Genomic DNA, 15859 nt, shown 5'->3' with positions numbered 1-15859 from the left:
AGCACCGACACACGACACGGACACGGACACGACACGACACGGACACGAGGACCTGCAATTTCTCAAAATACTAGGACACGGACACGTATATATATAAATATTTTCATTAAATTATATATGTTTGTCCCCATTCCTAACATAAAAGATTAAGCATTTACCTGTCTAAATGTTCCAGCCTTCCAGGAGAACATAGATATCCATTATCAACAAAAGGTTATATAGACATTTACTAGTCTATATATACATATCAACAAAAAATTAGAAGGCTTTGCAAAAGGGAGTAAAGTCCTTTCCGCGACATTTACTAGTCTATATATATATATACATATCAACAAAAAATTAGAAGGCTTCGCAAAGGGGAGTGAAGTCCTTCCCGCAACAGCGCAACTTCATGAACCAAATACTAGCCCAAAAAACAAGGATCCTCCAAGTATGATGTGAATGCCGCTACATCCAGGATCCAGCTGTAGAAATTTAAGACAAAGAATTGGCATAAATGAAACTTGCCAGAGTTTGTAAGAGTGCAGGGCTACTTGTAAAAGGTCAGTTTAAACACAAATTTTAGGGGGAATTCACATCATAAAACAAAGAATTGGCATGATAGTAACTAAAATTTTAGAATAAAACAGATCAAGGAGATGGACAGTTACCTGGTCACCAAAAAATAACGTCAACAGTCAAACCAGGGGGTATAGCTCCTCCACATTAGCTTCATTATCATCCAATATCATGCGTTCCATCTCTGGCTCATTAAGAGAAAGATCAGCAACTTCAAGTACACCAACAGTACCCTCCATAGTATCAAAAGAATCACCTCCAATGTCCCACATTCTTGTATCCCCTAGCAAGTATTCTGGGCTTCGTCTTGATAAGAGACGAAGATTAGTATGAACAAATACCAAATCTTCACCTCTTTGTGGAGTAATTTTATTTCTCTTCACAGAATTTATGAAACTATACGTACTCCAGTTTCTCACACTACAAGAAGATGAACAAGGTTGGCCAAGCAACATGAGTGCTTTTTGCTGAAGTAAAGGAGCATACACCCCATAAGTAACCCACCACACATAAGGATTCATACTCCATTTATCATTTATGGTATTTGCATTTGCAAATTCTTCACGGCAAGATGAAAACTTAGCATACTCAATGTTAACTTCTCTTAACTCATCCGCATCGTAATACCTCTCGAAACACTTCAATCTTTGACCTGCAATCAAAAGATCTCTATGTGGTGGAACACGCCCTGGACGTTCATCAAGCCACTGACGACTATAATACCTATGTTGTTTCAATTATGATTTTAGTATAATTTTTTTTAACACTTAACTCAACTGACCAGAAAATATAAATAAGAGATTGCATATTTTACACTGTCATACATACCTTGGGTTCAATGAATGTGCCAAAGAGTGAAGCGGTGTGCTACTTTTACTCCAACGATCTGTTAAAATCCCGTCCACCACCATATGAAATGGTGAAATATCATATTCTTGTAAGCCCTCGTGGCGATGTATAATGCTCTTTACCTCATCTATCATTCGATCCCACCTTTCATAAACCAAGTGAAGACAAGGCTCGTCTGTGTCGCATAATCTAAGCATTTCTATGATAGGTTTTGTAAAATCAATAACATACTGCAAAGTGTTCCACCAATCATCATCCAACAACTTCTCTTTTATAAACAATGCTTGATTAGGATCATCATCTTTATATGATGACCATTGATTGCAAATTACCAAGTTACGGAGTCCTTGCTTCACATCTTTAAATCTTTGAAGCATTATAATACTAGAGGCAAAACGTGTCTCTGCAAGTGTGAATAATTTTAACTCCACATGTTCATTAAACATGGCTAATCTCATGGAATGTTTAGTGATAAAGTTTCTGATCAGTACCACCTCAGCAATAATTTCACTAATCCAAGCACACCCTTCATATACTAAAACATTAGTTCGAATATCTCTCGGATGACATATATTCTTTAAAGCAAGGTTTAGTGTGTGGACTACACATGGAGTCCAAAAAATGTGTTTAAACTGACCTTCTACAAGTAGCCCTGCACTCTTACAAACTGGTGCATTGTCCGTGATTACTTGCACAATATTCTGATGCCCAACTTCCGTAATTGTCTCAATGATCAACTTAGAAATGTACTCTTTGTCCTTCATTGACCCTTGAGTGTTGACTGCTTTAATAAACATTGCACCAGCCTCTGAAACAACCATAAAGTTCATGAGGGGTCTTCGTTGTTCGTCGGTCCATCCATCGGTCACAATACTCACACCTTTTTCTTTCCAAGTGCTCTTAATTGGTTCTAGCTCTTTCTCAACATGTTCTCTTTCCTTCCGTAAAAGAGTTGTTCTTAGTTTATTATAACCCGGCGGAATATAACCTTGAATGCTTTTACTATCTGATGTAGCCAAATTAAATGCAACTTTATAATATGGACACCTAGCAAGATGGAATGGCAAGCCAGCTGCATAAAACAACCGTGCAATTATGCTATCCATTTCTTCACGTCTGGCAGCATTATACAATTTCTCTATTGGGCTCTCAACCCCTCTTTTCTTCTTCCTAGGATCTTCAACAAGTGATGAAGAATTTGACGCAAAAGAAGAACCACTACCTGATCCACATGTTGGCAGAGGCACACTTTTAAACTTAGATGCTTTTGCTCTGGCCTCAGCTTCATCACTCAATTGTTTCATTTCCTGAAGTTTATGTTCTCTGACCTTTGGACATATTCTAATTCCAGAGCCTGGAATCTTTAACAAATGTGCTTTCACTCTTGAATATGAACCCGAATATGGAACTTGACAGTGGTTACATACAAAATTCCAATTACCACCACCTTTAACTTTATCCTTCTTAGTCACATATCTCCATAGCGGAGTAGTGCTTAAAAACTCTTCGCTCATATCTGGCTATCTGCATCAAAATTAAAGAGATGATAGCCATCAAAATACAAGCATAAAATCATTACAAGCAGAAAATTAAAAGATAAATTATAAGTATTATATATAAAGCTCAAATTCAATGAACAACCAAAAATACCCCCAAAGGCCCCAAAAAAAACCCTAAAACCTACACAGTAGACAATACACATGATCCCCACCACTAAAATCAAAACAAAACCCAAATTCACCAAATACAGCAACAACCCAAATTCACAATAGATTGAAAATAGAACAAAAAATCAATAACTCAACAAAATCATGCAAATCAGAAGGAAGAAGGGAGAGTAAAAGAAAGAGAACATACCTTCAAATTGCCTGTAAGGCTGTAAACAACTAAGAGATAAAGCCAGAACAACTAGCAAATGATTGTAAAAAACTAAATAAGTTGATTTTCGGATGATCAACTTAGATCTGAGAAGAGAAGAGTAAAGGTGAGGGAGACTGTGGGAAGGGGTATTCTTCTGAGAGTAGAAGATAGACGAGAGAGAGAGAGACGAGTTTTGATAAAAAAAAATCTTTTTTTGGAATTTAAGATATGGGGTAACATATGCGTCCGACGTGCGTCCGAGTGTGTCCGATGTGTGTCCAATGTGCGTCCAACGTGCGTCAAGTGAGGACACGGATTTTGATGCGTCCGACACGCGTCGTGTGGGCGTCGCGGCCGCGTCATGTGTCCATAGTGCGTCCGACACGGACACGGAAACGAATGTCGTGTGTCGGTGCTTCCCAGCTTGAGAGGTATGGTGAAACCCGCTACGGAAGTTGACGGGATAAGAAAAGCAATTATTTTCTCATTTTTCTGAACGTACAGTTAGTTAACCGCGCATCAGATCAGAGGTAACTAAAAAGGATAAAACTTAACTTCCGAGGACTGTAATTTCTTATCCATGTGGAGTGGAATGGATATTCTAAAGTCTTACAAGGAATAGAAGAGAAAGAGAAAGAGAGAGAAAAGTCCAACAAACTCTCGGAAAACGTCTTTCTCTGGTTTTGTCCTACCTACAAATCCAATGCCCTAATTCTCTCCAGAATTAGTCTTTCTTTCGTTTCTTTTCCAATTAACATCCTTCTCAAATTCCTGATCAGAAATCAAGATCAATGGCGTTAATTTCAAAGAATTTGATCATGTTTTTGAGAATTTTACTGTTCCTAGGGTTTTGGTTTGAATATGGGCAATCTTTCAAAGTACCTTTCAGGGTTAACGATGTACTACCAGTATTACCTAGACAAGTTTCATGGCCATTGCTTAATAATTTTCATAGTGCTGTTGATCTTTTACCATCTTTTGTTGGATCTGTTAGTCCAAATAACGGTTCTATTGAGTGGAAAGGTGCTTGTTTTTACGGTAATCAAGCTCGTATGGAGTTTACTATTGGTACTACTGGAGATGATGATAAGGGTTTGGGTGGTGGTGTTCTATATCTCAAGGTATGTCACTACACGCTAGTTCTTAATTTCCAAATTTAGTGTAATTTGATTGAATATTTTAATCCTAGTCTGGAAAGTAATTTATAGATATTAGATGATTGATACTGATGATGACAACGTCAATCAGGATGAGAATTTGGTCAAGAAGAACCATCGATTCAGTTTAGTTCTAACTCGATGACATCTTGTATTCTTTGTAACAGACAGATGAGGCACACAGCTGGACATGCATGGATCTTTATGTATTTGCAACACCTTACAGGGTAACTTGGGATTACTATTTTTCTGCGCGGGAGCATACGTTGAAGATCGATGCATGGGAAGAGCCTGCTGAGTTGGAATATGTATGGCTGATTTTGATATGCTTAACTCTCTTTATTTCATTTTAGTTAAGATTAAAAAACAAAGTTCTGACATGTCTAGATATCGTTTATCAGGTTAAGGAGCATGGAATATCTGTATTTCTTATGCCATCAGGAATGCTTGGGACTTTTATGTCATTGATAGATGTCCTGCCTCTATTTTCGAACTCTGTCTGGGGTCAGAACGCAAATTTAGCATTTCTACAAAAGCACATGGGAGCGACATTTGAGAGACGTAGTAAGCCTTGGATTGCGACAATCAATCCAGAAGATGTTCATTCTGGTGATTTCTTAGCACTTTCAAAGATCCGTGGTCGTTGGGGTGGATTTGAGACATTAGAGAAATGGGTAACAGGGGCTTTTGCTGGCCACACTTCTGTTTGCTTGAAGGATGATTCTGGCAAGCTCTGGGTTGGTGAATCGGGGCATGAGAATGAGAAGGCATGTCCTTGATATTTAAGTTTCTCTTGAGGATTCCTTTTTTAGGGAACAGGGGTTGGTTGTGACACATGTTGAGATGACATTTACAGTTGTTAACTTTTCTCTCGTTGCCTTGCAGGGAGAGGAAATTATAGTGGTAATTTCTTGGGAAGAGTGGTGGGAACTGGCACTAAAGGATAATTCAAACCCGCATATAGCTCTGCTTCCTCTACATCCAGACATGCGTGCAAAGTTTAATGCCACTGCTGCGTGGGCTTATGCTCGGAGTATGTCAGGCAAGCCATATGGTTACCATAATATGATATTCAGTTGGATTGATACCATAGCTGACAACTATCCGCCACCTCTTGATTCTCATTTGGTACTCTTCTTTGCAAATCTGGATTTATTTTGAGCGTTTAATCTGCTCCTCTATATTTGTCGTTGATAGTATAAGCAATGATTTGCATGTTTTCCTTTTCTTATAGTAATAAAATCGGTTAAAAATGTCTCAGTAAGTTCAAGGAAATTGGATGCTGTGCATAAAAGGCATGCTTATTGTTTTCCTTTTTAACGAACTTACAGTTTTTTCTCTCGGGTATGTACTTGTTATTTGTTTTAACCTTCTTACTTGCTCACTTGTTGATAGGTTGTCTCTCTTATGTCTATGTGGACTAGAGTTCAACCTGCATATGCTGCTAATATGTGGAATGAAGCTCTAAACAAGCGGTTAGGAACTGAGGTACACATTATTTCCACGGAATGCCATGATATTACAAAAATAGTCTCTTTGTTTTAGCTTCCTGAATAATGAAGTGCTATATCATATTGTTAGTGGATAGTAACAAGTTAAATAACCGTCCAGGGTCTGGATTTATATGGAATACTTGATGAGACTGAAAAGCGTGGTATAACATTCGATCATTTACTTACGATTCCCGAACAAGATGACTGGGTGTACAGTGATGGCAAATCAACGACTTGTGTTGCCTTCATCCTTGAAATGTACAAAGAGGCTGGACTCTTTGGTCCTATTGCTAGCTCTATTCAAGTTACAGAGTTCACGGTATGTGTCGGACTATGTATTTCACCATTGCTTTCATGCTTAAACTGAAATTTTTTCACCTTGCAAGTAATATATTCACTTTTTATTGATCTTAATGCCGTTGTTTTTGACATGTCTGCAATGCTGTTAACAGATCCGTGATGCATACGTACTTAAATTATTTGAGAATAACCAAACACGTTTGCCAATTTGGTGCAATAATGAGAATGATCAGCTCCCATTCTGCCAGATCCTTGGGGAGTATCGCATGGAGTTGCCTCAGTATAATACTATTGAGCCGTACGCCAAAATGAATGAAAACTGCCCCTCTTTGCCACCAGCTTATGAGAGGCCTGTAAAGTGTTAAATTTCAGGCTGAAGCTTGAAGTTGGTGTTATTATAGTTCACGGAATGTAGCGATACTTTTGTGTGATGTGTTATGAAGTTACTGAAGGTGTATTTCAGTTGCCATATAGAAGAACACTTCTTTCAAATTTCGTCCTTTCTAAGTCTCCAATTCCACTTGTAAATATTTCTTATCTTGAAATGAATTAAACATTTGACCTGATAGCAAAGGGTTTCTTATACTTTGTATGACTATATATTTTGTACGAAGTTCTAAATAATGTAGATTCTATTAGTATGTTTGGATAAAGCCTGAAGCTGCAACTTGGAAATAAAATAGGGAATTGATCCATAAAAATTAGTCCTCTTCATGTGTGGATGTGGTTGTGCTATTGTATTCCAGTAAGCCTGTAGCAGTCATTTCTGTATGTTGGTTCATCAAGAGTGAAATTTAACAGAACCTCCATATGGTGCAGTTTGGCTCAAGGTGTAAGACAACATACTTTGATGGTGAAGTGATAAAAATATTCTATGTGGAAGCTCGAATTGAAATTGTTTTATTTGATTGAGTATATTCACTGTCAATTTTACTATGCATGCAGAGGATGATGTGAATGCATAAATGTGCATAATCAGTTTGAGAAAAAATTCCAGCCCCTCTTTGGTATGGGAAGCTTTTTTAAGTTGTTGACCTGTCAGGTAAGTCGACAAATCTATGTATCTTCTGTTCAACTTTATCACTTGAATGTTATGTGAAATGATTTTCTCTGATGTTAGATCCATGTCTATAGATTACTATAATTGTGAATAGGTATTAAAAAGGTTCATTTATTGGCAGAGAAGAAGTACAAGTACTGATAAGTTTTTTTATAAAATAGGATGGATGGACAGGTTTCAGACTTCGTCATCCCAGAGTTCTTCAACAGATTTGAAGGGCCCATTAATGGAGACAAAAGGATCACCAGTTGACACTCTGCGTTGTGGGAGCTCACTGATCTTTTTCAAGTCTTCTGGGCTCAGTTCCCAGTCGAATATCTTCAGGTTCTCCTTCATCCTCTCTTCGTTGAAACTTTTCACCAAAAGACTCGCGCCTTGCTCGTATACCCATCTTAGACTAACCTGAATAGGATTCAAAATGAAATACCAACTGAAGATGTTAATATGTATAAAGGAGTACAAGTCACGTCCATTATTTTGGCATGGCAGAATTTGAGAAATACTTTAGAAATACCAACCTGAGCAACAGATTTTCCTCTGACCTGGGAAATCTGGTTCAGCACCTCGGAGTCCATAACTCCACTGGAGCCCCACATAGTTCCTTTGGCTCCCAAAGGCGAGTATGCAGTAACCATGATATTGTTGCTCTTACAGTAATCCCTTAGTTTCTGTTGTTGCCATATTGGGTTCATCTCCACCTTATGGCCAGTACAAATTCAAATGTAAGAATAGCAGTTGTAAGAACCTTAATTCTAGCTGCAGTATTATTTTGATTGATGTCTAATAAGTAATAACATTATTTGGCATGAAAATTTAAGGTGAGATAACACATAGGTCACCTGATTAACAGCCGGAGGGATGTTGGCAGTGGCCATTAGATATTGAAGCTTCTTGCAGGAAAAATTGCTGACCCCGATCGACTTGGTTAGTCCAAGCATCTGACACTTTTCCATGGCTGCCCATACAGACTTGTAGTCAATTGGAAATATTTCATCCTTCGGTATAGGATGCACAAACTTCCCCGGTTTCAAGCTTACTGGCCAATGTATCAAATATAGATCCAGATACTCCAACTTAAGATTCCTGTACATTCAAAAATAAAATAAAATCATCATTCACTTTACTCTGAGAAATGGAAAGATCTGTACCAGAAAGCTGTCCATCAAGTTTAATTTCCGACTTTTTTCATAGTTCTTCCTTGTATCAGAATGACAGGTAATTGGTTTTGATAGATGTTCAGGTGCAGTCGTTGTTAAGGTTCACCTTATAGGCCCATTGTTATACTTGGAGTTGGAACAGAATTTACCTCAGGGAATTCTGAAGAGCGGGGAGGACATGATCAGGGTAAGCATCAGCGCACCATAGCTTGGAAGTGATGAAGAGTTCATCTCGAGATTTGATTAGGCCATTTTGAAGTGCTTCAGCTACAGCATCACCAAGAGACCCTTCTGTCTGGTATACAAAAGCTGTATCGAAGTGTGTATAACCCACCTCTATTGCTTTCAGGATCGCCAATTTCACTCTTTCAGACCCTTGAAGATTATTTTCAGCTGTTCCCATACCTAAAATAGGCATGCCCCTGCCGGAGCTCAGAGTGACTACAGGTACACCACCGATCTCCATTCTTTTTCTCTCTCTCTCTCAATCGGGCAAACTGCACTAATATAGGTGGTCAAACAGAGTAGCACGGAGGAGCAGGTATAATTATATAATTTATACCTATGTTAAACGACATTAAAATTATTTTTAGTCAACAAATCAGTTTTTTAATAGAAAATAATATTAAATTAAAATAAAAGATTAGAAATCTTAACCAAGCTACAAATACTTAATTATAAAGTAATTTAGTTTAGATATTATGTATTCTATAAATTAGATATGCTTCAAAAAAATAAAATAAAGTAATCTGGATGAGACAAAAGCATAACATGCCTGCAACTGTGCCAGCCACAAAAAGAGTTGTCATTCAGTTCTGTTAGACAGTAGAAACAAGAAACAAGAAAATAAACAGATGATAATCAAGATTATGAAGGTATGACCCCTCTTAATCGGACTTTCCTGTCTTAGGGTTTGGTCAGAGTATAAATCTTCTGAGGATTTGGATATCTTTGTCTTAGGGTTTGGTCAGAGTATAAATCTTCTGAGGATTTGGATATCTTTGATACGTAGTTGGACAAAACATATGCCCTCTTTAGCACTAGGGAAGCTCCCCAAGTTGAGAACATTGTATTTCGCTCTATATAATTATGATTGATTATTAGGGATTTGTATTGTCATCATCATTTTATTAAAAAAGAATGCACTTATGGAAAAGGATCCACGATTCGCAATGATCCGATCTGGAAAGCGAAGATACAAAGGGATTTTAGTGGAAGTAGATTAGTCACTAAAGCCATTCTTTTTAGTAATTCAACTTTTTTATCTTTTAATAATCATAACTCCCCAAAACATAGTGTAAATCTTGATTCTGTAATTTTTACTTAATGAGTTTGGTGGTGCACAATCAAATTCTGGAGTTAGCAGAGCACATTATGGGAACCAGACCTCTTTATGACAGTTCTTCTTCCCCTTTCCATGCCCTGGGGCAAAAAGTGCACCATCCATAAAACTGTAGAATGTTACGGTTACGATTGGTATCGAGCATTTAGTTACCAACCGTAACTGGTTTTATAATTGTGTTTTCTCCAAATTTAACCAGTTACGGTTGGTAGTTCATTTTTTACGAACCGTAATTATGAATTACGGTTGGTTACGAGCAAAATAGCAACCGTAATTAGCTCTGAAAATGTAAAAAATTGAATTTATTTTTACGTATTTGAGCAACAAAAAGCTAGTTGAGACTAATTTAGAAGTATACCTTGTCATTTTCAGGCATTGGGTTTTCACTTTGTTGGTTAATTTCTTCAATTCATTGAGATTGACCTTCACTTTGGGTTAAAACTTCTCTACCATCTCCAACTTTTTTTTTTCTCTTAAACTCTAAAATGTGATTTTGTTTTGATTTTGAGTTAATAAAAGTGAAATTAATTATTAACATTAAATTTGATTATCATCACTAAACTAGGTTATTATGAGGGTTGATTTGTCATTTCCAATTTTTTGATAAGAGACACCTTGATTGATCATGTAATGACCCTTTTTGTCCTATTGGAATGCTGTCCAACCTTGTCGCCCCTATAATAAGGTTGTTTGCCAAGACCTAGTGTATATATAAGCCCTTTTTTGCATGACTAAATATTTATATTTTCATTTTATCACCGGTGAAGGCCTGACTACTGGATTGTGGTTGTGAATCGCTGGAATATGTCACCACTATGTAGTGGCTACATACAGAACAAGGGTTGCCTGTCACTATTTTAAGTTGTGTTTGTCGTCCTGAATAGTTAAATATGTAGCTGTGTGGCATTTACAAAAATTTGGATGTTTACCTTAAAATGCTATTAAGGTGACATACCAGCAATGAAAACACAGAAAATAAAGCAGGGACATTTGCCGATTAAAATTAGAGCCTTCTCTTTCTTTTGATTGATGGCCTTGTTCCACAATCCACAGCATTCTCTTTCTTTTGATGGAAATATTAGTAAATTAATAATAAAATATTTACGTCAGAATGAGACGTTGTCACAATATTAGTCTTTGTAATACGTTAAGGTGCTGCCTGTGCTCAAGTGAGTGAACCTGCGCAGAAAGGAGTTAAGAATTGGCCTGGTGCTTTCTCTTGCCAGTTGCCAATGTATCGGCCCGCGTAGTTCTGAGAATGGGGCTATGATGTCAAACAAGGCACCACTAATCTATCCATTTGAAGTTTACAATGAAGTTTACAATGAATTAGCTTTATTGTTGTAGCACGTGCTTTTCCTTAAGCATAGACCCACAGGTTTTCTCGTCGACGTCACTCGACGCCATCGCCCACTAGATGAGACAAAAGTATCATAATACGCACATACGCATGCAACTACGTCAGCAATGAAGGAGGAAGTGTTCTGAAGTCTGAACTCTGAGGGAATATAACGAAATGACAACAAAACAGGGTCCTCTCAGGGACATCGTCACTTTTCCTACAAATTGTCCAATCCACAAAAATCCTTTGAAATTGAGTCTATGCCCTACCAGAATTTGACTTTCCTTCGTATAAAGAGCAAAAAGACAAAACTGCATTATTGAAAAAGTATCCGTAGGTATCAAAAGGAATTTGGTCTATGGAAGAAATTTAAGGCTAACCTCTATGGGGCAGATTGAACTGTTAGGGTGGCTAAAAAGTGTTGCAAATTATGAAAAAAGTGTGGGAAAAATGTTAATACTAGTATTGGATAGTTCTCTCTCCTAGCAAGTGCTCGAAGTTCAACTAGCAGCGAGATTGAAATGCTGAATGGTTCAGCACTCAAAAAGTGTTTTTAATGCGGAACCGTTGGGAGATAAATTTTATGATCTAACGGCTGAGATTTAAAACGCTGAACCAAACAGCGCTCAGCGCTGAACCAAACAACGTTCTATAGTGGTCCCAGATGACGTGGATGACCAATCTAACTGCTAGATATCTAGCCCATAATACTTAGGAGGTTGCCCTATCTAACGTGGATGACCAATCTAGCTGCTAGATATCTAGCCCATAGGAGTTAGCCTAAGAGAATTTCGTGGTAGACAGATTAGGTAAGATGCGCCATACCGTAACTCTAATTTAACCTTTCCTATCAGTAAAAACTACCCAATTACATAGTTTACACTTCCGTTATGTTTTGTCAAACTAGGGTATTTCCTCCTTCCAAACATCTTTCTTTGTCTACCATTAAGTGGAAGAAACAAACGGAGGATTGATGAAAGTGGTGGTTTACAAATTTTGTGCCACGAGACAGAATTTGGATCACTAGGCAAATTTTACATTTTTGTTTCTATTGGAAGATTTGAGACATTGTAACATTTTGTGCTAACTCTGACAATATTCTTGTTTGACTTTGAGAACAGCATCCAAGGAGGAAGCTAGTGAGTGAAGTACTCGTTGGAACTGCTGCTCTCCTAGAGCTACAAAATATACAGGTGTACTTTGCCAGTTAAGCTTTTTATTTTCGACTACAAATGAAGGATCGTGTTTCAAAGGTCGTAATCCCAGAGCTCTTCTAAAGACTTGAACGGCCCATTGGCTGATATAAGAACATCCGCAATTGCTATTCTTCGTTGTGGGAGCTCACTCATTGTGTTCAGGTCTTCCGCTGTCAGTTCCCAATCGAATATCTTCAGGTTCTCTTTGATCCTCTCTTCGTTGTAACTTTTCACCAAAAGACTCACACCTTGCTCGTAAACCCATCTCAGACTAACCTGAACAAATAAAATACCGTCTAATATTTACTTTGCATAAAGAGGGCATGCACATGTAATATTATAGTGCAAATACTATATCATGGAATATATTGCGAAATCGTACCAACCTGAGCAAGAGATTTTCCCCTGGCCAAGGCAATCTTATTTAGTACCTCAGAGTCAATAACTGCGTTGGATCCCCAGAAGGTTCCTTTGGCTCCCAAAGGCGAGTATGCAGTAACCAAGATATTGTTGGCCTTACAGTACTCCCTGAGTTTCTTTTGCTGCCACATTGGGTTCATCTCCACCTTAATCATTGGAGGTGCAAATCAAATTATAAGAGAATTCTATGTGAAAGTTGTGGTGTGCAAAATGTTAGAAATTTAGATATAAGTAACATTTTTTTTTTTGCTAAGCAGATATGAGTAACATAGTCTATTTGTGCTTTGATGTCAGATACGGTACACATTAGAGATATACTTGTATCTATCAAAAACCATGAAGTAGTAACGAAGTTATACTCACTTGATTTACAGCAGGAGGGATGGTCGCTGTGGCCATTAACTCTTGAAGAATGTTGCAGGAAAAGTTGCTGACGCCTATTGACTTGGTGAGGCCAAGCTTCTGGCACTCTTCCTTGGCTGCCCATACAGATTTGTAGTCCATTGGAAGTAATTCATCCTTTTGTACATTTGGCACAATCTTCCCTGGCTTCAAGCTTACTGGATAGTGTATCAGGATAGATCCAGATACTCCAATTTAAGATTCCTATATCATATAAAACAAAATTCAACATATACAATAATCTTATATCAGCATATTACTATTTAAGAAAGCAGAATTCTTCCCCAGGGAACTTTCGAACTCTAATTTGTTATTCTCTTGGCAATCAGTCTACAATTTTAATATTTTGATAGCTGTTTCATGTGTAGCCGTAGCTATGCAAGGGTTTGCACACAAGTCTAGGGTTCAACTTGCAGAAAGCTTACCTCAGAGAATTCTGAAGTGCGAGGAGAACACGCTCAGGGTGAGCATCGGTGCACCAGAGCTTGGAAGTGATGAAAAGTTCATCTCGGGATTTGATTAGGCCAAGTTGAAGTGCTTCGGCTACAGCTTCACCTAGAGATTCTTCAGTTTGGTACATGGAGGCTGTATCGAAATGTCTATAACCAACCTCAATCGCTTTGACAAGCGCTGACTTCACTCTTTCGGATCCTTCGAGAAGGTTTTCAGCCGTTCCCATACCTAAAATTGGCATCCCCCTGCTGGAACTTAAATTTATTACAGGTACATCACCACTTTCCATGTCTTTTCTGTGTCTCTCCTTGCCAAACAAATTGTACATGTACATTACTTCTTGTTGTGTAGTACTTATATAAGTAAATACTCAAAGAGCTGTAGTGGTAGCAGGTTAAGAAAAAAAAAGAGTAAAGCCATTTACCTTAAACAAATGTAGTTTTTTTGATACTGAAATGAATTTATTGATTTAATCAGAATGAGAGTTTTGATCTTGGGCTAAAAGATCACAAAGTTCATTCCCAAAATTGTCAAATTTAATCAAATGAGTAGCTGAAACTCGAATTCTTTTTGCCATGGAGTTAGCTACTTGATTATCATCTCTAGGAACAAAAGTATAATTGCAGGAATTGAAAAGAAAACTTAAATGTTTAATCTCTCTAACTAAGTTTATGTTTTTCCAATGAGCTATCCATGGGTCTTCTGTAACAGTTTTTATTACTACTTGAGCATCAGACTCAACTTGCATATCATCCAGGTTCATCTCTTTAGCCCATAAAAGAGCATCTCGTACAGCTAGACACTCTCCTTGCTCTGGATTCAGGACTCCATGTTTGAAATTCTCTTTGATCCCATCGCAGTTGCCTGCATGATCACGTAAAACAACACCAATGCCATTTTGATTAGTATCACAATCGAAAGAAGTGTCAACATTAAATTTAGCAATGCCTTGTGCAGGTGGTAACCAATTAGACTTGGCATTATAAGTATTATACGGACCACAAATTAAATTTTCATGCAAATGAGCACTTAAATGATATTGTATCCTATTGGCCATAGAAATAGAGTTTAGATTAACTCCCTGGAAAATCTTCTCACACATGTCTTTCCATATGATCCAAGCACCAATCATACAGGTGAATAACAATCGTTCACTAATATCACTATTACTTCCATTAAACCAGCTTAATACCCATTCAGAAACACTCCCACAGCTAGCTTCCATTAAACCAGCTTTAACTGCATCTTAAACAAATGTAGTTGATAAAGTCTTTGTTTTGAATAGAAGATTACTGTATTAAATTAAGGATAACAATTAAGGTATCTTTACAGCTATTCTAGGTTTCGTCAGGGGAAACGTCATTGTTTAGATGAATAATAGCCTGATATGTGTGCAACTGCGTCAGCCACGAAATGACTAGAACTTAAGTTGACTAGTGAAGATTTTTACATCTGAAGTTAATATGAAGGATAAAAACAAAATCTCCCAGTTTACAATATGATTTAGTCTGCAACACAGAAAAACAAATAAAATTACATTTCAGAGAAGTCATATACTCCTTCCGTTCTTTTTTAATAGGCTGGTTTTTATAAATAAGTGTTTTAGAAAAGTAGTCTGGTTTCCTAATTGGGAAAGTTAAATATTACTTTAATTTTTGTGAGACCACTTTCTCTTAACTTCTTTTGATGACAAGTTTCATGTGGACTATTTCTCTTTATTTCTTTTGCTGACAAGTGTCATGAGAACTATTGCACTTCACTTCTTTTATTGACAAGTGTCATGAAGACCACTTCCAATGATTAGTTCACTTAATTTCCTTAATTTTTTCTCTAAAAACAAAACCAGCCTATTATAAAAGAACAGAGAGAGTATAAAAAACATAACTAAATGCTGTCTATCACTGCTTGCTTATCTATATTTCCAGAACTCAATGTCTTTGCAGGTATGACATTATTCATTATTCTCTAAATCTAAATTTCTATATGTGAAATGATTTCTAACTCTAATCAGTAAAATCCACATTTCTCAATTACACTTTTGATATTCTGCACAAAATGGATCTGTTGTGTCCTGGACTAAAAGCAACATGTAAATTTGAGACAAAATGTAGATCATTTGATAAAACAATTACGAATGACTAAATTTAAGGCAAAATGTAGTCATTAACCAAAAAAGTTATGATTTAATTTTAAAAGAAAAAAGAAAGCAAGAACAACAAGCACTAAATTAGTGCAACAAACAAAGAAACAATGCCAAACAATCCTGACGC

The 15859-nt window shown here is 37.1% G+C and overlaps 3 protein-coding genes and 1 pseudogene across 3 annotated transcripts; 1 reads left to right on the top strand and 3 right to left on the bottom strand.

The window, feature by feature from the left end:
• Positions 1-677: 677 nt before the first annotated feature.
• Positions 678-2921, bottom strand: LOC113273009. The gene is made up of 2 exons (XM_026522785.1): positions 1387-2921; positions 678-1281 (listed from the first exon to the last, which is right to left on the bottom strand). Exons 1-2 carry the CDS (start codon positions 2919-2921, stop codon positions 678-680), a joined length of 2139 nt encoding a protein of 712 aa, XP_026378570.1.
• Positions 2922-3856: 935 nt separating this feature from the next.
• On the top strand, positions 3857-6870 carry LOC113276336. The gene is made up of 7 exons (XM_026525925.1): positions 3857-4388; positions 4592-4732; positions 4826-5191; positions 5310-5552; positions 5820-5912; positions 6036-6236; positions 6370-6870. The coding sequence occupies exons 1-7, from the start codon at positions 4059-4061 to the stop codon at positions 6580-6582; spliced, it is 1587 nt and encodes a 528-aa protein (XP_026381710.1). The 5' UTR covers positions 3857-4058; the 3' UTR covers positions 6583-6870.
• Positions 6871-7358: 488 nt separating this feature from the next.
• Positions 7359-8966, bottom strand: LOC113276337 (non-functional NADPH-dependent codeinone reductase 2-like). Its single transcript, XM_026525926.1, has 4 exons — positions 8584-8966; positions 8117-8360; positions 7796-7975; positions 7359-7679 (listed from the first exon to the last, which is right to left on the bottom strand). The coding sequence occupies exons 1-4, from the start codon at positions 8898-8900 to the stop codon at positions 7455-7457; spliced, it is 966 nt and encodes a 321-aa protein (XP_026381711.1). The 5' UTR covers positions 8901-8966; the 3' UTR covers positions 7359-7454.
• A 3166-nt stretch (positions 8967-12132) lies between these two features.
• Positions 12133-14144, bottom strand: LOC113276338 (annotated as a pseudogene).
• Between the last annotated feature and the right edge of the window lie 1715 nt (positions 14145-15859).

This window comes from Papaver somniferum, chromosome 4 (genome assembly GCF_003573695.1).
Source record: "Papaver somniferum cultivar HN1 chromosome 4, ASM357369v1, whole genome shotgun sequence".
Lineage (NCBI taxonomy): Eukaryota > Viridiplantae > Streptophyta > Magnoliopsida > Ranunculales > Papaveraceae > Papaver > Papaver somniferum.
This window is presented reverse-complemented; position numbering and strand designations above follow the sequence as displayed.